The 24550-nt window shown below is 34.2% G+C and overlaps 1 protein-coding gene across 4 annotated transcripts in view; it reads left to right on the top strand.

The window, feature by feature from the left end:
- The first annotated feature begins 5841 nt into the window (after positions 1–5841).
- Positions 5842–24550, top strand: part of RapGAP1 (Rap GTPase activating protein 1) — a 214200-nt gene continuing 195491 nt past the window's right edge. Inside the window, exon 1 of one of the 4 annotated variants that reach the window (XM_036366743.2) lies at positions 5842–6343. In XM_036366743.2, the coding sequence (XP_036222636.2) occupies positions 6057–6343 (287 nt within the window). In that variant the 5' untranslated portion in view covers positions 5842–6056. Of the gene's footprint in view, positions 6344–16612; positions 17132–24550 lie in introns of those variants that run through there. The other 3 variants (XM_036366744.2, XM_036366746.2, XM_070106224.1) reach the window with 3 other exon arrangements.

The following is a 24550-nucleotide window of genomic DNA, read 5'->3' as shown; positions in this document are numbered from 1 at the left end:
TAAAATTGAATCTTGAAGTAGACGATAATGATACCTGTGAAATCCAGTCTAACCTTTGTACCAGTGAGCTAATAGCTTCTGTTTTTTTCGAATGAGAATCAGACGAGCATCAGAAATTTGATGCTTCCTTTCTTGACTCATTCGAAAGAAATATTTTCCCATTATTCTCTTATAAGTTTTCGGAAATTTCATAGAAGTAATATGGATCCACGGAATGTCGGAATAGATCTCTAAACTTCCAACGACCTAAGAAGCTTTTGATTTAGTGGAACGCACGGACTGATTTTGGATCACAAATAAAATTTTACTTACCGATCAAGTTTCTAAATTAGCTCCAACCAAGGAGACTCTTCGTCTTCGCTCAATTATAATTCCAAATGAAATTCAGTTAAGGGATCATTAGCTATATAGTATGAATGATCGAAGCTTGTACGTAGTGTATATAACCGTACTTCGAGATGAATGCCACTCTAAAAAGAAAGTGTCACGTGTCAATTGTCTGTAAAACTTATTAATAGGTTGTCGGGTTCTAATGTTAGACAGGAGTTATTGAAAAACTGCTATTGCAAAAAGCCTACTATTATACATACATACATATGTATGCATGCATGTATATTGTAATGAGAGATTTTGTTAAGTCCCATCGAGTCGGGAAATATCTTCCAAACATATTGTGAATACAGACGTAGCCCTCATACATAAACCTGTATAAAGCTCAAGGCGGTAAATACATACATATATACAATACATGTAAACATATATGTACATAAATATGTATGTAAATAATTTAATTTGAAAACTGAAATTTTACGAAAAACAACAGGATTGACATTTTGACATTTTATCGTGAATAAGTGCAAGGCAAACCTGATCAGAGTGCGAAATTTATTATCCGCGAAGTGTGATACATACATGTATATATATACTTACATTTGGTACACATGTACTAAAAGTGTTATGCAAAATGCACGCTGATGTTTACCGCTAGTGAAATGCACTTAATTAATGCAGTCAGTTGGCACACAAAAAATTTCGCACTCAATTTAGGCAAATGCCTGGAGAAATTTGTATTAAAAGCGTTAGTTGTAAGTGGCAACTCCGCGCTGGCCAAATGTCACTTCAGCAGATAAATGAAAAGTTGAAGTAAAAAGTAAAACTGCTCTACTCAGATTACAAAATTCACAGAAAAACAAACACACACATACACACCAACATGCCTACATTCACATACACACTCTCAAATTAATGACTTTTTGCCGTCACAGCGGAAAGTGAGACATATAAATTGCAGACACATTGTAAATGTCACACAGCGAACATGCTGCTGACGTTGCACTTTTCTTTGGCAACATTTTCGACGGTCTAAGGGAAAAAGCGTAGGATTATAACCACACAAATTAAGGGATCTACTCCATTTATACACACACACACACATAAAAAGTTGGTTTGTGCCACATCAAACAGCTGTGCGGGGGAAAAGGTGCGCATCCACAATTCATAAAGCGCCCTTCTGTGTTATCTTTCTTCATTTCGGGTAGTTATCCGCAGCGGGATGATCTGTCGAAAACCTTTGCCTTTTACAAATTATATCCTAATTTGTGGGGCACAGTTGGAAATGAACGTTGATAAAGTGATAAGCCACTGAAGTTACTCTAGCTCGGCTGCAACAACAGCTGTGCGCAGCGGCATGTTACGTTGAGGCGAGTTATGAGAAATGAGCAGCGAGCGGTCATGAGTCAATTAGCAATTATATCGGATTCAAATGGTCAAAGCGAATTCTGCGTATGTTTTCTTGGTCGCCGAGTATTTGACCCTTAAATATCAGCAAAATAAATTAAAACAGTTATAATTATATTTTTATTTCCGCAAAAGGTTAAGGATTGGTTATTTAATTATTTGACTTTAGTAAAAGGGTTAGGAAAAATGTTATTTTTGGAAGTATAGTAAGTCGTAAATTTAGTACATTTTTTGTACTAAACCACTTGGAAGTATCTAGAGCTAAATATAAAAAATACATTAAAATGTATTTAACGGTGGTTTTTTTAGACGTGTGGTTATCAATGAGGCAACACTTTTTACGGAGTTGGTCTCTTGGACAGCTGTTACTTTATTTATACTCAGTTTGGTTCGCTATTTCATAATCTACATCATTTCTCCAGAACAACGTTTGCAAATCGTGCAAATGTATAACCCAAATAATGGTTCGGTTCGCGCGACGTATCGCACGCTGCGTCACTAACCGGTCGACCTAATCGATTAGCAGCGCCGGGATTCCAACAAGCATGAATCAGTAATGATCATCCTCGGGGACACCGTATACTGCGTTCCAAAGACGGTTTTTCCGCTGCGGAGCAGAGTATCGAAGAAGAGCCGAATGATAGCCGATAATCGCGCGCAACAATTAAAACTGTGCCTATCCACTAACTACAATATCCAACTTGTTCCATTGAAGCCGAACGACCATCACGCTCGTCGGGTGTTTGGTGAATGCGCCCAATTGTTCAGAGATAAAGCTCACTTTTGGTTGAATAGGTAAGTTAATGTACAAACTTGTCGCATGTCGAGTGATGGTAATCTACAAGCTATTGTAGGATGTTATATCTTCAAGGAAACAATCAATTTTGAAGAACACTTTTGGTGAGCACATTATCTCGCGTCGTGGGACTCTGACGAGTCTTTTAATGCCATTTTCTTTATAAGAAAGTTAAACTTTTGGCCATAGTTTTAAGCTAAATGCGTTTTTTTCTAGGTAAAAATCACTTGTCTAAAAAAACACACTTGAAAAATTTTACAATATGAAAATTATGTGAATGAAAAATATATATTAAGTATATGAAAAATAATTCCCGATTCAGATTTTGATTATCATAAAAGTACTGTGACGATATTCTAAATATGCAAATGAGACTTCATACCAATAGGGGATTAGGCCAATCTAGATGTCACACACATAGATTATTATTACATTTTTGGTTTAAAAAGACACTTTAGAGTCCTAAATATATTATTCAACTGATATAATAATGACAAAAAATGTTTTCTCTCTCAAATCTACTGTACTATCGAAGTGTGCGAGTCAGTCAGCTGCAGCAGATCAAACCATGAACCGCGTTTTTCTCAAAACTGCATTTTTCAAAGCTATTTAGGAGTTTTTTGTTAAGGGTTTGGCGAGTCATAAAAATAATTATTCATGTATAACTATACCCATGTTCGTTTACAATATAATGGTTTATCATCTGGTTATAACTTGCTCAAATATCTAGCTCCAAATGTATCTGTTAGGTGTTATAGTGATATTTGAAGATAATCAGAAATCTTTGTCCTTAAATGAGACACATACTTACATACATATCTTTGACATGTGATCCCAATTTCTGACATAAGTCAGAAAACATTATCAGAAGCTATCACAAGCTTAGCTTGTAAACTAATACCCCAAAGATAATTTTACCACTAATTCATACACCGCAAGTTTCGCCACAATAATTTAACTCTTATCGAAGTAGGAGGAGAGGTCATATAATTAAAGAAATTATAGCCTGAGTCATGCCTAACAAGCTCAAAAGCCTTGAGGTTTTCGTTTAATACTGTGGTAATCAGATGGAATTTATGGCAGTCACAGTTATTTCCCAAGCAACTTCAATGTATGTAAATGTCATCGATGATAAACATATAATATACTCTGGCCTTAAGATATTCGAATCTATGTGACTGAATTTTACCGAATTTATATAATTCCAAAAGGAGTAACCCCTAAGTAGCGGTCTCCTTAGTTATTATTCAAAGGATGATGTCTTTGAGAATTGCAAGCAAAACTTAGTTTCCTGAGAATGCGGAACTGTTATAGATAAAGTTTAGTAATATGAAGTTATTATATTCAGGGGTTCTACCAGAAAAATAAACGTATGTAAAACCAAACAGCATAAAAAGCTATCGATCCATTGCAGACGTACCTTTAGGGGTTAAATTGGTTTCAAAGCTTCAAACAAAAATGGTTTTTTATTCTCTTATTTAATTCTACAACTTCTCAAAGACTATTGTCCTAAACTCTCAAGTTGACACCAGTAATAGTTTTGGAGATACAACTTTAAAAAGTGGCGCGCTCGAGGTGAGCTATGTAGTTACTTAAAGCTTTAAACGCGTTTTTCTCGAAACTGTGTTTTCAAAGACGGTTGTCAAAATTTCTCACGAACTACTCAACTTATCTTTATGAAATTTTACACAGGTCTTTGAGATATAATTTACAAGGTCTCACCACGGAGGATTTTTGCTCAATTACAACTATTTAAAAAGACGACGAGGTATTTTGTATGTTTTTGTAAAAAAGTCTGCCAAAAATACAATTTTCACTTTATTTGTTTTTTCTCCGTCCAATATCTTAGCTTAAACCCGTATTTTTTTCTTTTTACTTTTGATCCTGTCAGAAGTTCTGCTGTCAACGCGGAAGCACCTTTCTTCCGAGAAACTGCCGGAAATGACGTCGTAATGACCGAGTCTTTTGAAATTTTTACAAAATCTTTATCAAATATGTATCTTCGGAACAATAAAAAGTTTGAATAAAATATTTCATTTTTTATATGAAAAAAAAATTTTTAAATAGGGCATTTTTTGCTCGACGAAACCCATGTAACCCCTAAAAGGTCCGTTCCTGCCTTTGAATCGAATCTCTCATAGCCATTATACTTTTAGTATAAAGTATAATATCGGCAATAAAAAAACAAAAATCAGTCTCTCACCCCCTCCTTTAGTATGTCTTCCATAAAGTCCGCAGGGCTTGTTTGACAAAACTAAATATTAATTCTCCCTTATATTACTAAAATGTACAAAACATACTCATGATTCTGTATCGCTCACATGTAGTCTATCCTTACTTCTTTCTGTATTCATTTACTCGCAAACAACTCAAGAGATTGGGTTGTTTGCAATTATCAACCATAAATGACGCCTTAAAGTCTGGCAAAAAGCCAATAAAAAGTACGACATACTATTTGCGGGAAAATATGTAAATTGTTTATTTACGTGTGTGTATGTAAATATGTGTATGAGAGCAAGTGTGCGCTCAGTTGGTGTTGTGAACAAATTTTTAGAGCTCATATCGCTGGAGCATGCCTTTGTTGGTAATGTAAAAAAAAAAATTGTGACCACTGTCCAATATTAATTACATGCTGACGCACAACAATTATATAAGTAAGCAAAAACAATGCTAGATTGCATCTATATGTATTTCTTTGAAGCGTTATGTGCTGTGTAGTTCTCACTCACTTTTAGCAGGCGCTCTTCGCTGCTTTGTGGAAATGGGGTTGAGGGTTTTTAGCGATTGTCCTGCTCTTCGCTCACTTTTGCATAAAAAATAGTAATTTTCAAGTTTTTTAATTAAATTACTCTACATTACTCTGCATTAATCTGCAGAGTAGCACTTCGTCGTGACGCTTTATAATTGTTTTTATGTTGTGAGTGTGTGTGAGTTTTCTCGCCTCTTCTTGAAAAAACCGAACTTTTTTTATCATGTTAACTATAAAAGATTAAATGAACTTCCATACAAGTCCACAGATTCTCGTCCAAATGCATTTGTGCGCTTAAAGTATTCATTTACACAGTTCGTAAGCCGCTTTGCCGACTTGAGCCGAGTTATTGTAAATAATTCTATTCAGTTTTGCAATAACAACTTTTGAAGTGGCAATTAGACGCGTATATTTTTATGAATGCATTGACAGACTGCATAAAAAAATCTCGATTGAGAAAGAGTGTGCATATAAATAAGGCACAATAGAATTTAAGAAGTGAGGAAATGTAATTGTAATCGCTTACACATGCACATTCCATAACGGCGCGGACAGAGTAAGCGGCCAGTGGCCTGCCTGACAAGCCTCGTTTAGTGGAGGCGAGTAATTCAGTTTCGATTTTAAACAGTTTGCGGTTGGAAGTTACGAAAGATAACGCGTCATGTGGGACAATAAAAGTTTTAAACGCAATTTTTATTTCAATAACACAAGTTTAAAACATTTTCAACGCATTTTCGCAAATCTTATTTTCCTAAATTCGAATAACGCTCGAAAATGAGCTCGTACAGAACTCTGAGTAGCACAAGTTTCGACAGCAATGACAATTTGAACGCGCTAGAGTGCAGTGAACATGGCAAATTTCATAAAATGCTAAAATATTGGCGCAATAGCTCCAAGCCTGGTGTTAGTTTGAAAAAAAGTTGTAGTTTTTTGGAATATCGCACTTCGGCACCACCGAACAGCGCTTACGGTGTGAGGGGTATGTTGAGTGGTGGACGTGATAGATGCAACATAAGCTATAAACGCTTGGAGAGCTGTGACGAAGTGAAATTGAAGAAAATGTAAGTTTTTATTGAAAAAAGTTTTGAAATTATAGCTGAATAATACTCTCAAAAAGTAGCTCGATACTAATTAACTTTAAAATTTACATGGAAATGCTGCAGAAACGATATGATCCTAGGAGATATCTGAAACAACTTCTGATACACTATGTCATTTTGGTTTTTTTTCCGTGAACTAGGTATATTAAGTTTTCCACGAAGTTTTTAACACCCAGAAGGAAGCGGAGACCCTATAAAATATATTTATAAATTATTATCATGATGAGCTGAGTCGATCTAGTCATGTCCGTCTGTACATATGCGAACTAGTCCTTCAGTGCTTGAGATATCGATTTGAAATTTTGCACACGTCCTTTTCTCACCAAAAAGCTACTGATTTGTTGGAATCGACGCTATCAGACCACTATAACATACAGCTGCCATGCAAACTGAACGATCGGAATAAAGTCCTCGTATGGAATTCTTTGTATTTGTGAAGGGCATTATAGCTTCGGTGTATCCAAAGTTAACGTTTTTTCTTGTTTTTTTTTTAAATATTATAAAGATAATTTATTTGGGATCTTCTCAAGTTATCTATAATATTTATGATTTCTTCTTATTGCTTTTTTCTTTGAAGTCTGAGAAAATAAAGAATTATCCAGAGTGTTCCGCTAGGAAATAACGTATATACGAAGCTTTCTTAACCCATCAGAATATTTTTTATTGTTGAATGCCTGTAGTTGTTTTTGTCCGTCATCACAATCAAGTTCATCTCGTCGCTATTGTAGGAGTTCTCACTGGACACTGTTCAATGGGCACTCATGCGGTACGGCTTAAAATACTACCCGATGCTAGTTGTCAAAGTTGTATGGAGGAGCGTGAGGTGGAAACATCCAGGCACTTTCTCTTTCACTCTCCGGCTTTTGAAAGGCTGAAACTGAAACATCTCGGTAGTCATACATTCGGCGGACCAGAAGACTTAGCCGAAACGGATATTAGCCGTCTCAATAAATTTGTTATAGGCTCAAAGCGCTTTGTCGACATGTAAGGGTCTTTTGATCAAGCTTTATAGAAGTTTTTAGGTATCACAATGGACCGGCCTTTAAACTGTCCAAGTGTGATCCTTCTTAGCATCGACTTCCTAACCTAACCTAACCTAATCTTTATCGTTCAGCATCTTACTCTATTCCGAGTGCAGACGAGGACATTTTGCTCTCCTCCCAAAGTAGTCTATTGAAACGAATAAGTGCCAGTGGTTATCGGTAGTAATGGAAGTTGAACAAACAGATACATCTGAACCGAGCTTACGTAGTTTCTAAAACTATACTGGGGGTATGTACTAACCAACAAGCGACTAATAAATTTCATTATTGAATCTGTGGCTATAATTGTATATCTAATTAGGTTATATAATATCTGTAATTGAAACTCATCTCAAGACAAGAAGATCTACAGAAAATATGTATGGTAAAACCAGTACTATAAAAAAACTATCATCGATTGACTTGCCGGAAAAAACACGTGGCAAATGTTTTTGGATATCGATAAGAACATTCACGTTCTTATTTCGTACTAATAACAGAATGAAATATCAATCTCTCTTGCAATACTAAATTTTATCGTTCCAGAATATTATTTTTATTTTCAGACGGATTTTTCTGTAACATGCATATACCAAAATAGCATAATTCCGAGTGAAAGGCGGAAGTTCATAACTATTTTGTAGTAATTGTTTATATAAATTCATATTATTAATGCTACTACAGTTATATTGCGGCTGAATCACTAGTCATTAAAAATGTGAAATTCTTAATAAATTACAATTGTATGAGCTTATTTCATAAAGACTGCTGGGAAAATCCAATTGAATGTGATAACGTTGAAAGTTTGCAAACGCGCAGAATTGAACAATGTGAATCAGCATCAAGATTTTCCTAATATAATATTTTACAAAATTTAAACGCTGGTCGATAAAACTATGTATATTTTTTGTAAGTAGTAACGATAATTAGACTTTGCTAATTTGTTTTGAGAAATATTCTATGAAATGTATTGTCTGACTATTGTAAATGTATTGTCCGAATATTGTAAATATATATGGGTTATTCTACGAAAATTTACGTTCAAATTTTTAAAATATGCGTAGGAATGTGTTGCTCAGCCAATGGATGTCCCATCGATGAAAACAAATGGTAATCGGAAAGGGCCAAGTCTGGTGAATACAGAGAATTGTATCCTGAACCGATTTTGCCTTGTGTGCATTGTCGTGTAACAAAATTACTTTGCCGTATCTTCTGGAACATTCTGGTTCGTTCAATGCATGGTTCAAATTGATCATTTGTTGTCTGTAGAGATAAGTATTAACAGTTTCACCAGGTTTTAGAAACTCATGATATACCACACCCTTCTGATCCTACTAAACACCGAGTATTGCCTTCTTACCGAATCGATCTGTTTTTTCAGTCAATGTTAATGGTTGTCCCGAATCAACGATGATTTTCTCAATTTAGGATTCTTAAAATGAATCAATATTTCATCGCCAGTGACAATTCAATGCAAAACTTATCTTTCTTGTCTTTGAGCATAATTTTACAAGTGTGTTTTCGGTTTTCCATTTGTCTTCCATTCAATTCATGTGGCACCCATTTTCCAAACATTTGGATCTTTCCCATAGCTTACAAGTGGTCTGAAATTGTTTGTTGTGCAACATTTAACATGGCTGCCATTCGCTTTTGACTAAAAGTATAATCTTCATCCAATATTGCTTCCAGTTCGGCGTCTTTAAACTTTTTTGGTGATCTTCAAAATCATTATCTCTGAACCGTGGAAACTAACTTTTGCATGATGCTTCTGATAGAGCATGATCACCATATGCCTCGACAAGTATTCGATGCGACTTTGCAGCACTTTTCTTCAAATGGAAATAAAAAATTAATACTCTCCGCAAATCATGCCTTTCCGGTACAAAATTTGACATTTTCAACAAAATGAAAATACATGATGTTGTTTGTTCAATGGCTGTAAGGTTATTGAATATGTTTGACAAATGTCATGCCAACCGAAAAAAGTATGGCTCGTTCACAACAAATGTTCCCTACCAACATATTTGTATATTAACGCTCACTTCATACCGGTACACCGATAGACCAGTTGCTTGTTCGGTTCGCCACTCTAGAACTTGGCTACACTGTAATCTTAAAGACATATTATTTATATGCATGTATGTATGTATAACAGTTTTATTACAAATAAAATCTTTTTCTGTTACAACAAACGCATGTGTATGTTCATGTATGCACACACAAATATTTGCAGTTAATTTGTCCTCGTTTTACTTATGAGAGTCGGTGGAATGCCTTTAAAGCGGTAGCGACAATGCATTTCTTTTTATGACTAGTAGGAATGTTTAACTGCAACCAATATGATTTTGTTACATAAATATTTAATTAAATCAGCGGTGTAAAAATAATTTTACGGCAGATAAAAGGCCAGTTATCTGAAAACTTATGACAAAAGCCAACATGTTACAGTGGTAAGGAATGTACATACCATACTTATGTATGTATTATTTATATTTACACACGTGTATTTATACACAAATTAAAGATTATTTGAGTTAAAATTTTGGGAGTTATAATCCGTACAAAGCTGCCGCACAACTTCATTTTTTTTTGTTAAGTAAAAGAATTATTTCGTTGTTTATATGAGTTAAAATACTTTATAGAAATATTGTATTCTATTTACCATATATCTACATTCAAATTATGTTTTGTTTATACTGTATTAAAAGCTGTAAGCAATTTTCAATAACTTTTCACATACCTTTCCTTTTTACCTTAAATTAAAGAGAGATAGACTGATAAATATATAAACGATCAGCATGCCCAGTCGATTTAGGCATATCTGTCTGTCTATCTGTATATACGCGAAGCAGTCCTTCACTTTTTGAGATGTCGATACCTGAAATTTTGCTCACGGCTTTTTCTCCCAAACAAGCTGCTCATTTGTCGAAACCGCCGAATCGGACCACTATAGCATATAGTTGCCTTAAGAACTGACAAGTTCTTCCATGGAAGGTTTTACTTTTGTGAAGGGTATATGAAGCTAACGCTTTTTCATGTTTTGAAAAAGTTTTTTTGGTTAGTTTTTTTGTGACAAAGTGTTTCAGGTATGAGTATTAAGCTGATTACTAATCCTATCGATTACTTCTTGTCTTATTGTATTGTGTCGCGAGAAATTCGAAAATTTGTGCTTTAAATTTCTGAGGCCTTTTCGATACTCGTTATCAGGTTCTTCAATCTGCACCAATCGATGTTAAGTTGGTATCAAGGTCAAAATTTGATTCAAAATCAGATCTTTCGGATAGTCAATTTAATATTTCGATTGGTATTTATAAACATTCCGATATACGCGTGATAATGGCAAACTATTTTGACAGTTTATGATAATAGTCGGCAATAATATTTGCTAATAATTGTTACTGCACTAAGGTTGGGTGTGAGATTTGTTGTCCACATGTAGACTATTCTTAGAGAGTTTTGATATTATTCTGACTATTTACTGTTCCATATATACACATACGCTACGCCTAAGAATTTTTCAAATTTATATTTGTGAAGTTGTCAGGAAGAAGGTGAGATGATTATTGGAGAAATTCCTTTATAATTATTTACCCTCGACGAGGCAGACTTTAAAACCGTGGTTTACCATCTTCAGCGATAAACGTAAATTATTTGATTTTGGAATTAGTGGAGTTAGCGAATTGAGATGTGCTCCGCGCATTCCATCGATACATATTCTTTACATTTCAAGAGTTACGGCAAAATCAGGAACATTATTCAAACTTTATATAACGGAGTTTAACCAAACAAACAAAAAAAAAAAAAAACAGACCACACAATTTAAACAAAATTTTTTTTTGGTTCTGTACTAACATACTCATGTTTCGCAAGAAGTTTTAGCCGCACAGAATGAGTTAATGGTTTTCAGAGCTCACCATGTAGGTATGTATACAATACAAACACCCCAATGGACTTTCTCGATAGTTGTTCTGAAATTTATCTCCAAAATTTTACAAAATACTCTGTCCAATATACCATATACGGACCCTGCTCTCTTGTTAAAAATGAATACTAGAAAGTGCAGTTATTCATTTGAATTTAATGTTGGAAAACATAATTATAAGTAGATCCCACAATATACTTAGTTAGTCTATATCTATTAGTCATGCCAGTTTCTTGAAAACCGGAAGATATGTTAAATGTCGTTGAATATATGGTAGACAATATCAAACGCTCATTTTTTAAGCGGCACACCTAGTGTGACAGCCTAAAGAAAGGGCGTATTTCTCTACTAGAAGATATTGTCCGTATAATGATCTATTGTCTAGCTATCTATGATCAGAGTTGAAATTAATCTAAAATTTTAGTCATTTTTGGTCTGCCAAAATCGATTTTTGATCATATCAAAGGCTAGTAAGTCATGGTATGGAGAACTATAGGTGTACGAAACATGCAAAATGTGATAGTGATCAAGTCATTTGTCTCCGAGTATCACTGTAACCAGTTGAAAAAATGCTGTTTAGAGAAAAACGCGTTTAAAAATTAACTGATGACGGTATATGAACTAACTGGCTAAAGTAAAAGGCTGTAACTCGAAAACTATTTGAAATATCGATTTAGTACGTTTTCTAAAGGTATAGATGTGCGCCTTAATCGACAAACTATAGGAAAAGCTCTAGCTGTCTTTATACCATATTATTATTTCTTTTGCTCCTTATCCTAACAACAATCCTTGTTATATGACGTATAGGCAGTCGGTTTTGCCAACATTTTGGACAGAATATTTTATTTACCTTTCTTTATTGCCAATTTGCCTCAATTTAAAACCCATTTAAATATTTATTTAAAATTCAAACATTAAATATAGATATATTTATGTACATACATATGTACATACATATATACTTACATAAGTATAGACTATTTGTGCTAACACAATACAGGCCATTATCGAATTGTAGCCTAAAAGTTTGTCAACTTTTACAAATATCTTTCAATATCACTCCAGGCGTTTTCTAAACTTTCCGTTGTCTTTACACAAGACATACACATCTCCTCCCCTCGATACCCTACAATTTCAAAAGACTGCAAACTAAAATTTTCGATGGCCCCGAGAGTTGCGCTTTATTCGTTCAAAAATCAAATTTTACAAGAAATACTAGTTGTATGTGTACACAAACATACATAGATACATACACATATATGTATGTGCATTTGCTTGTGTTGGACGGTTTAATAATTGCCGTTCATGCTGATTCTGATAGCACAACATAGAATTTGTTATCAACACCACGCTTTGCATCATCACCAACTCAGCCGACCCACACTGCACCAGCCCATATTATCAGCAACAAAAGCAGTCATCTGTATGTGGGAGAGCACAAATGCACCAGAGTAAGAGAGCAATAAGGCGGTAAGAGTGTGGTAGATCCAAAAACAAAGCCTTACAAGTGGGAAAAATAGTGTTGATTGCTTTTGTGGGCGATGGAAAACCGCCCGCAATTGGATACCAAAGTGAATAGGAGGGTGCAGAAAACGCAGGGTTCCAGTATCCACAATCCACAAATAAACATTGGAGCACGCTGAGCTTGAACATATCCAAAAGAAAGAAAATAAATGAAACACAGCAGTACTGCAAACACAAATCAAACGCAAACGGGAAAGAAAAGTCATTGGCTCAACGAGGCCATTCACGTTTTGGAAGTGATAAGAAAAGAGAGCGTGAGAGCGCCAAACAAAAACAAAGCGGCGCGACAGAGAACCGGCATTTGTTTACATTTTTTGCCGATGGTTGAAGCAAATGTTTTGATGAATTGATAAGGCGCTGCTGGGTTAAAACAAAAACCGGCTCAGGATGTGTGAGACATGCACATGTACATACATACACAAACATACATACATATGTATGTAGATATTTTAAATGTGTGTTCAAATAATTTCTGATGCGATTTTGTAAACACGACTACAAAATTCTGTTGAAGCCGGGTAGGTATGCATGTGTGTGATTATATGCATATTTGTACATATGTATGTTTATATACATACATATCAGTGCTCTGAACACGATATGCAGAAACAGAAGACCATCGGTCACAAATCGAATTCATTTACTTGCATACATACATATATATGTAAAAATATACATTTGTTTTTTGTAGTGAGCTTATTTATTTGTTTTCCTTGTTGTAGAGTGAGGAAATGCAACCATATGAAAGCAGATTTTTCCTGCTTTGCACTCATCCTCGACGAGCTGAATTTTTGTTAGGCTTCGCTTTATTACTACAATCATACGCTATTGCCTTTGCTAGTGTACAGTTATTGTTTAGGTAGTAAATAGCGTCCTCCCCAGTGTTGCCAATAGGCTAGGGCTTAAAGTATCCCTAAGGCATCTGAAATTGTGGCCCCTACATACATATATGAAAGCAACAAGAAAGTCATTCACTTAAAATCAATAAAAGCGATTATGTGGATATATAAGTTGGTTGTTCGATTTGCCACTCTCGAAAGTTTTGTGATAATACACAGCTTCGTTGAAATTTTCGTTTTGCTTTCGGTTTATTTTGATTCAGGTTTTGCTTTCTTTTATTTTTTTTTTATTAAAAAGAACAAAATAACCATTAATTTGAAAAGAATTGGAAGCCTCTAAAATATAAGGATAAACAAAGAAAAGTTAACTTCGGCTGCACCGAAGCTATTGTACCCTTCACAAATGCACTTTTTATAGCATAAAATTGTATAAAACGATATTTATTTTGATTTCGATCAGTCAGTTTTTATGGGAGCTATATGCTATAATCGATCCGACAAATAAGCAGCTTCTTGGTAAGAAAAGGACGTGTGCAAAACTTCAAAGTGATATCTCAAAAACTAACGAACAATCTCGTGCATATACAGGCAGACGTACAGACAGACGAACATGGCTAAACCGATTCAGTTCTTCACACTGATCATTTACAAACTTAATAAACCCTGTTTGGGGTATAAAAATTCCCATTTAGGTGAACACCGCATGTACTTTCTCTGTGCAAAACAGCAACACTGGTTTTAGTTGCCGGCTTTTCTAGAGTTTTACATAAATACAGTGTGTTAAATTATATATGATACACATTTTTTAAATGATATTTTTATTCGAAAAATATTTATGCCAGTTTTTACAATGAATTATATAATTTTAGTGGTACAAGGTATCGAACTTTTTGGATATAGAATAAAATTCCTATTATATTAACTTTCAAAGTTTTTATTTATTTAAAGAAGAATCCATTGAACTCAATACAACATTTGGAATAATCATAATCAGCGAATGCATAGTTTTTTATGTCATTTATAGGAATGTTCTTCAGCGCCTTGGTTACTGCTTTTTGTAAAGGCTGGGATATCTTCATAAAATGCTTCTTTTATGTTGACTTTCAGTTTTGGAAATAGCAAATGACCACGTGGTGATAGATTAGACAAACACGGACAGTGGTTAATGAGAAAAAACTATATTTTCATCAAAACTCGTTCACTTTTTTGGTCTTCATCTAATTCATATGGACGCACGGACCCTTCTTTTACGAAAGTCTTCAGTTAAAATTTTCCAAATAATGTCTTTACTTGTATTAAATTTCTCAGCAAACATTATCGTAGTAAATTTTGTATGACTACTAATAATTTCAAAGGTTTTTCCACTAATTCAGCACGATTACTCGTTTCTGGACGACCTGGTCCTTAGTCGTCATTTAAATCCTCACGACCATATTTAAATCGATAAACCAGTTATAAAAGTGGGTTCGACTCATAAAATCATCGTTATGAGCTGTTTCATCAATTTGCATATCTCACGGGATTTTGTCAAGTTTAACACAAAATTTTATAAGTGTTCGCACTTTATAAAAAAAGTTTAACTGCATGCTTATATTGAAATGGCTGTAACTTTAGCATCTGTCATCCGATTTACATGAAGGTGCGTTTGAAAAAGGATGAACGTTTTCTTTAAATGCTGCAAACTAATTAACAAACAGATAACAGATATTTGTTAAAATGATATTATTAATTCATTATTGTTTATCTTTAATTTTGTACCATCCCTCAAGAGTAAGTACCCTAATAAACTTTTTTAAAGAGCTTTTTTTTATATATTTGAAATTTGCTTTTAAAGGGGTAGGTCGAGAGCCGTCAGAGAAGGCCTAACTTTTGATTTATCATATTACTATGATCTAAGTAATTTTTCTATTCAAATTCATATTATTATTCATTTACACATATCTTTTAAACCATAATTTTTATTATTGTACATATTTTACAAAATGTGTTCCAGTTTCAGTGTTTGTTCCCTTTTGAGACTGATTTGAAAGACATATTTAACTATGAGTGACACACTGTGCTTTAGCAACGCCGCTATCGCTACAAATGCATATTTCAACACATTTCCACAATTCGCTCAAGATGTATTTGCCTAGTTTGTCTCTCTTGCGCTCAAAAATGCACTTCACACATATTGTTCTTTGTGATAACATGCGCAATATTTGCATAACAACAGTTAGCGCGACGTCCAAATGCAGCGTTTGCTTTCAACTCCACATCTCCATTCCATTAAATTTCTGATTTTGCTTTTGCCGCTCTTTTGCTGCAGTTTATATGTATTTTGTAGTGCAACGGTGCATTTGCTCCCAACTCCCTCGCGCTGTAGTTGCCGGCGCTGGCGCTTTGCTATTTGCTCTTCTTATCAACTCCCTCCCACTCGCTGAGCAAGATTTTGCTTTGCTTTCCAACGCGCTCTCACTTAATTACGAGTGCCGGTGTTTTTGTGTAAAGTTCGGAATTGTGGTGGAGTTGTGGAACTTATTCGTATATCTTCAAATATAATGCTGTAATATTTGCTAGTGGCGCATTGTTATAAACACATTTTTAGGTTATAAGCTCTTTCATTAAAAATTATTTTTAAATTCTTTCAAATCCGCTAAACAGTTATGGATTTGTTATAACGATTTTCAAAGCCGCTTTGGAAGTTTAAAAGCTTCCGCAAGTAGAGCTTAACGCACACAATCACTTGTCACTTACATTCCACTGCCTCTGGCTTCCAGCCACTTCATTGCTGTCTCCGCTGCGTTTGTTTTGCTTTGCGTTTTCGCTTTGTTTTTGTGTCTTTGTGCTTTTTCTCCGCTTTCTGGCACTTGCGGCACTCAACTGAGCAACTGAGGCGCGTAGCGTCGCGCGGATTGAATTTTTAGCAGTTCACTTCGTCGGTCGGCTGGTTTAGTTTGCCGCAAATATTGTTTGAAATTAGTTGTGTTCGTTTTCGTGCGTTCGATGTCGCAGCGGTCGACAAAAACGGCGTTCGCGTAAAGTGCTAAAACAGTTTTAACACTTAAAGAACGCAAGAAAAAAGTAAAAAAAAATCGCGAAGAAATCTAAATTGAAATTTTGTTCAAAGTTCGTTTTTGTTGTTGCGCATGAAAAGTTGTTGATATTTGTGTGTCCAATTGTGCAATTTATTAATATTTCAGACCAAAGAGAGCAACAGGAATTATTGCGAAAATTATCAAAGTAAGATCGACCATCTTTGTTCGTTTGTTTTTGGTATTATATTTTGGTTTGTGTGAAAGTTTCACTTCGGAAATTAAAAGATGCAATGCTAAGCACGTTCTGAACCAGCAAGGCGATAAAGCAGCGTATGTTTGTACGTGTGTGTGTGGCTCGAGCGTTTCGGTCTGCGCTAGTGATTGTGCGAAAACTTTCAGACAGTTTTGCAGAAAGTTCAGCTTGTGTGAGTTTTTGGTAGGCGTGCTTTGCAAAATAAAATGTCAAGTTCAAATTAAATTCAAATCAATTATTCAAACGTGAGCAGTGATTAAGTGAATTTTGAAGTAAAGCATGTTGAAATAAAAGCGACATATTAACATGCATACATACCTACATATCTACATACAAAAATTAATTGTATTAAACACAAAAATATATATAAAATATATATATTATGTATGTAGGTATATAAAAAAACATAGTGCGTTAATTATTTTGTATAAAATGTCGCAGGTTTTGATTTTTTACACCAATTAAATGAGCTATCAATAATTAAACGCTGTATGTCCAATAAAGACGATCCAATGATTGCCAAAATATTTGCAGTTGTTGTTGTTTTAAATTCAATAATGCGTGTCATTACAGTCTTGGGTGTTTTAAATGCGGGTCATAGACCCTATTGTTGTGAACATGAGCAAAGAACAATTTTTTAATATCGTTAAACAGTTAAACCAAAAATAATTTTTCTGAAAGTAAATTTATCCATAAAAGTTATGTGGCCCAACTATTTGAGTATAAATTTCTTTAAAAGAAATATTGTATTTCTAAATGTATATTTAACTATAGACATAAAGCTCGAGAAAGGTAACTGGCTTGCATTTTTTCAATGCCAAATTCTTAATATTTTTTTGAATAATTAAGGTGGAGGGAGTAGGGTTATTTCGTGTAAAACCAGGCCTATTTTTATGAACTTTTTTATGAAACAAGTAAAACATATTTTTAAAAACCAATAGTACGTTATGGAAAGTTTCTGTGAAATGTTTAAAGAATATTCTATTAAAATAGAAACATTTTAAAAAGTACCGCAATTGCATCAATTACTCTGGTATACGTTGAATTGCAGTGCCACTCATAACTCGGCGCTAAATCATCTAAAGTACAAAAATTTTAATTATATTGTTCGATGCCCCTCAGTGTCATCTCGTAAATTATGTGGATATAACCCATGCAAAATTTGGTGAAATATATATCTTAAAATGAAAAAGTTTTCTATACAAGCACTTGCTGTCAATCGTTCAGTTTGTATAGTGGCTATATGTTAAAGTGGTTCTATATCGGCGGTTTCGACAAACCAGCAGTTTCTTGAAGAGAAAAGAACGTGTGAAAAATTTCAAATCAATATATCGTAACATAAACATAAACAATGTTGTTGTGCAAATTTCATCTTCTAGTTGCTCATATAAGCTTCAAGGTCGTATGACTTAGTTTGAAATATTTTCTTATCAGTACGCTTTTTTTTATATAGTGAGCTATTCATATTTAATTCTCCTTTTTCACATAATTTATGTGTCTATAGGTAATAGTGGGTGCCCAGTCGGTTAGGTACTAGTTCTAAATGTATTAAAAAAACATTTATTTTTAATAGTCGTTGGTTTTGTATGGTTGTCGAAAGGGGTCGTAAGTGTTCTGGGTGAACTTATTCATGGTAAAAACAAACGGATTTTAAAAATAAATCATCCTTACTCTTTTCTTTGTTGAGGGTAGAGTGAAAACTTTTGAGGACACATGAATTTTTAAATAATTTTTTGAAAACGCATCATTGATTCGGAAAAACCTTTGTCCATTATATATGGCAAAATAATGAATTTAAATATTGTAAAGGTCAACAAAAAAAGAATAGACACTTCGGCTACTCACAATTTTAAAGCACTTGAATAAAGCAAGTTTGCCATTAAAACAACTTTCATACATTTTAACTAATGAATCTTACCACGGTTTCAGACCACCATTGTCGATAAGATTAGATTAAGCATTTTATACTTGTATGTATTTTGTCTTTCGATGTTATTTTCAGGTGTTCGGGTCCACGGTGGACCTATGTATCTATATCACGCATATACATCCTTAAATACGTGTATTAATTTTTTATTTATGAATAAGTACAAATCAGTCCGTATATAGTAAATAACTGAAATGTTTCATAATTTATATAAAAATTTAATACTTTTTAAAATTGCACAAGATTCGATATTAACTGTGTAGTTCGATGGACTTTTGTTTCGTACTGATTATGTCAGATACTATTAGCGGGGTTATTCTGTTATCCCGCTATTTTTATTTGATATCAGCTGTTCAAAATTCCCTGATCTCTATCGCTACCAACTTAATCAGGGTACGCGTTTCAGAGAAAAATGAGAGTCTCATATCATGTTATTCTTGCCGGAACTAAGCCTGGTTTTTAATCGGTTAAAAAGTGAAATAATATTCGTTTAAACTGTTTGGGCAATGTTTAAAGCCATTTCAATAACTAGCAGTCGTCCTATTTGAGATGTAGCAAAATTAGTAAATTATTATTAGCGGGAACCTGAGAAGGTTATTCACTACATGGTCTCTAGATCTTTTCATCGTAACCGTTTTTGATAGCCTTTTTCGTAACGCTTGATAAGGGTATAAAGAAACAGTTGACAGGGTGAACGCTCAGGAAATATCAACCACTGGTTAGTAGTTAGATTTTATACCGAGAAGCTCAACGTTGAATCAGATATTGATTAACCTATTATTCCTGAATAATGAAAATGTGGAAAATCTTGAACTATCCGCAATAGTAACTGTTGCGAAAATTACACATTAGCTAGAAAATAACCTAAACTATTCGATGCTTGAAGCAATGCTCCGACATATAGAATCCTTTAAAAATTTTTATCAATGCTTGCTTCATATGTAAGAACCCACAATATATTTAAACTCATTTGACACCCCATTAAATATTTCTTAATTAAAACAAAACTATAATTTGTAATGTGACCGTTAATAACTACAAACGTGTTGTAATAGTAAATATTTACTCTCAGATCACCTTGCATTGGACCTGTTGTTGTAAAGTAAAATTACATAAGCGTGTCTACATCAATAATTGAGCTTTAAAAACCTGCAGAAAAGAAAAGCCACTATCAACTCATCACGAAAGTGCAAAACCTTTCTTAAAGAAATGCTTAAATTCTTCCGCGAGTGAAAACACATTGGGAATATATAATAAGCTAGATAGAGTGCACTGTGGAATTTTGTTTACTTTAAGTCACGTGCTCCCAAGAATAACTTGTCGTAGCTCAAACTGACTGTCTATCAGTCTGACTGTCGTTGAAAGTGTGCTTTTAATTGTTCACGCATTGTTTGTTGTATCGTTTGATTTATCAATTAATTGTTCACTTGCCAAGGTTTACACTGATAGTTCGCTTATGTTGTTGTGCGACGAAGAGAAAATTATTTCGAATTTCACCGACTTTTTCGGACGCGTTGAATTTGTAAATGTATTAAATTATGGTTTTAGTTATTTTAAGCTTATACAAATATGCATTTTGAATTCAATTAGGAAACTTATTGCAAAATTTTCGAATTAGGAGACTAGTGAATTGAAAGTGAGAAAATAAGTTTTTTTTGTAGTAAGAAAGTCATTTGAAAAGTAAAAGTTTTTTAGCTTTCGTCTAGGTTAGCGTTGAGTGATTTCCTGAGCTTCGTACCGAAATCGTAACATATATAAATAAAATCTGTCGGATTTGTCCAAGCGAAGGAAATAGGTAATGAAACTGACTCCTTTACAGTAATTTCGTGTAAGTTGGACAATATTGTTTTTCAATACGTTAAGTTAATCGGAGCTGCTGATCTTAACAGCTATTTTTAGCATAATTTCTTTTTTTAGATTAAAAGCTGAAGTTCGAAGTAAAGTTCTATCTCTAAGAATTGGAGAAAATAAAATTTTAGGCCGTTTGAAATACAGATTTTTCCGTGAAACTTTTTTTTTTTTTAGAAATTTTCGAAAGATTTATTTTTTAAAGTTATTAGATTTTCAGTTTCTTTTGCTTTTACTTTTTTGATAAATATGTCGAAGAAATGATGTCATCGAAATTTTTGTTTTGCTTTGTCAGGAAATCTCTTGGGTTTTAGACTTACTGACTATTGTAGCGTTGTTTACGCCGAAGTTCCCGCTATTAAGGTAGCGGTAGATTTACTGCTTCGGAGTGCACCTTCCTTCAGAGTTGTCATTAACCACTCCGATAGCAGTTTGACAATAATAACCTTGAGGTCATTAACCGGGAGTTTAAGGCTGGTTAAAGAATGTCTAACCTCGTTATCAATGGCATCGAGTCCCGCTTTCAGTAGAATGGGAACGAGTCGGTACTCTACTATCCTCGCGTGCTCTACTAATGGCTACCATCGGTTTTTGTGCTGTCTCAAGATCTTTTTGGCCCAAGATCGATCGTAAGAGATCTAGTGAACTCTTCGCCCTCTGTAAGGGTAGCCTCGCCCTAGTTGTGTGACTTCTAACAAGCCAATGCCCTATCGGCGTCCACGCTTTAAGGTTGAGTATGGAAGAAGACAAGATAGAAACATCTCAACACTTCGTTCTTGATTGTCTCGCGTTTGTGATATCAAGACTTTAACACTTGGGTACTCACACTTTCCGATATCCCACCGAGATGGTGGAAATACAAATTAACGCCTAAGCAAATTTTTTTTTTGCTATAAGGCGATTTGCCAACTTTTAAGATCGGATACAGGAGTTCTGTTTTTATGGCTTCACAAAGGACTCTACATATAGTAGTCCAAGTGGATCAGGCATCGAACCTAACCTAACATGTCAGTCTTAGCAATTTATGAGGTCTTCCGTCGAAATATGTATTTGTTGTCTGAGGGGGTTTTCTCAACCATACTACTAGTCGCCACGATACTTAGCATGAATCGCTCTAAACAAATGATCTTTATAACTACTAGGTTAGGTTAGATTCAATGGCTGATCCAAAAGGTAGAGATCACATTTTTACCAATAAGTATAGTCAATTGTGAATATAGAAATGCGTTTTGGTTGGAACTCATGTATCGAGAAAGCGCCTTAAATCAATTCAACATTTGCTTGAATGTTGTATTTTTATTATCGTCACCTAAATAGCTGAAGGTGTGAGATTCACGGTGTTTTGCACTTCACTAAGATGGACCAGTAAAGGAGACGGTGTTGAGATGGTTCCATCTTGTTTTTATCAAACAATTTCTACATTATAATTGAAAAAAATATATTATAAACATGAACTTCTAGATGACATGATAAAAACTAATATTCTTCTTAAAAATCAAAACAATCTGCGGTGGCTGAACATTTCCTGAGTACCATTGTAATATAACTTGCCTACAGCATCTTACCACTCACTCTGATTTGAAATTAATTACAAACCGCCGTTTTCTGGTCTAAATTTGGGTTAAGTGGTCTCTTCTTACCACATTTTGGCTTTATTTTTGTTTTGTGAACGTTTTGCTGATGCTTCAATGGAAAATGTGAAATTTTATTTAATTGCAAACATCGTAAAATTGTTGTTCGGCATTTCACCTTCGAATCGCGCACAAACTAAACTAACTGTGTGTGTGAGTAGAATAATCGCTTCTTGATATTTAATAATTTGGTTTTGCACCTTCAGAAATATATGTATGTATATTCTCTCTAGCAAGAAAATTGCGCAGCGAATCGAACGTGCATAATTTGACCACAGCCAAGCGCAAACCGATTAATGCGAAATTTTGTTTGTTAGCGTTAATTATATTCAATTAGCACTTTATATCAACTATCAAATTTATATACCGTTAAAATAATTGGCATAAAGTAAATTTACAATAATAAAAAATTAAAAAAATATAGAAAAACTAAAAAATAAAAAAAGTATGGCAAATCGTTAGCTCTGCAAGAAATTTTCTACCACATATGTATGTACACACGGTTCTCCAATTAGAAATTGTTTAAGAGCCAGAAATAAGTCATAAATTTCTAAACGATCGCCTAGACCTTCAGTTTTCTGGAACACAAACTACTTTTTAAGCTAAACATATCTAAAATTATGTAAATAAAAATTATTTGGTAACATCCTGATTGCCTTAGTTACCAACGCCTTATCACTGAGTTTCGGTAACATTCAATTTGACAAAGTTTAAGCATTTTATTGACATTTTCCAATTGGAAACCCATTAAAAAATTTGTACACAGAAAAAATATTACAAAATACGCCTATTCTTCTCTTTTGACTCAGCTTTCTTATCAGTAACGGTAGTTTAAAGTGAACAATGGCATACAAATGTATTTCTAATCTCTTTCGTTTTCAGTGGAGCATACTTTTTTTTATTTAATATATTTTTATACTCTCGCAACTTGTTGCTACAGAGTATAATAGTTTTGTTCACCTAACGGTTCTTTGTATCGCCTAAAACTAATCGAGTTAGAAATAGGGTTATATATATATATAAATGATCAGGATGAAAAGACGAGTTGAAATCCGGGTGACTGTCTGTCCGTCCGTCCGTGCAAGCTCTAACTTGAGTAAAAATTGAGATATCTTTATCGTTTGGTGGACATGTTTCTTGGTACCGTGAGACGGTTGGTACTACAGATGGGCGTAATCGGACCACTGCCACGCCCACAAAACGCCATTATTCAAAAACAAATAAATTGCCATAACTAAGCTCCGCAATAAGATACAATACTGTTATTTGGTACACAGGATCACATTACAGAGGGGCATCTGCCGTTTTAATTATTGGGCGTGGTCCCGCCCCTAATAGGTTTAATGTGCTAATGCTATAACAACAAAATTCACTGGAAGCAAATGTTTTTAGAACTTCTACCTACAGTGTGAAAATAGTTGAAATCGGGTGGCAACTCCGCCCACTCCCCATATAATGGTACTGTTAAAAACTACTAAAAGCGCGATAAATTAAGCACTAAACACACCAGAGACATTAAATTTTATCTCTGGGATGGTATGAGATGACTTCATAGGAACCGCGTTCAAAATTAGACAGTGGGCGTGGCACAGCTTAACCCATTTCAACCAAATTCGGTACATAAAATTCTTCTCATACCTCTATGTTATAGTGCGAAAATGGGTATCAAGGTAAAACTTTGCGTGAATAATGCGTTTAAAGTATGCCACCTTGTGACCAAAAATTGTCTAAATCGAACCAAAACTGTTCAAGCCCTAAGTATAATACTAAATATGTGGACCCCAGTGTCTATAGTTGACCTTCTACCGAAAATATCAGTCAATCCACAAAGAAATCTCAAACGAGTATACCATTTGACTTTGCGAGAGTATAAAATGTTCGGTTACATCCGAACTTAGCCCTTCCTTACTTGTTTTGATATATTTTTTGTTGCTGAATATGTGGGCGTTAGCATTTTATCGCTTTATAGTTTGATTGATTTTCCGAAAATACTTTTGTTTTTGGTTTTAAAAAAACTAACTGTTTGTGACATTTGACATATTGTAGGGGCACTTTTACAGTTAAACGCAAATCCACACATATGTTATATATAAATAATATATGTATATACACATATATACTTGTATTATATATAAATTTATTAGTATATACATATATATATTATATGTAAATTTATTAGTATATA

Source organism: Bactrocera oleae, chromosome 3, assembly GCF_042242935.1.
Source record: "Bactrocera oleae isolate idBacOlea1 chromosome 3, idBacOlea1, whole genome shotgun sequence".
In the NCBI taxonomy this organism is placed as follows: domain Eukaryota; kingdom Metazoa; phylum Arthropoda; class Insecta; order Diptera; family Tephritidae; genus Bactrocera; species Bactrocera oleae.
This window is presented reverse-complemented; position numbering and strand designations above follow the sequence as displayed.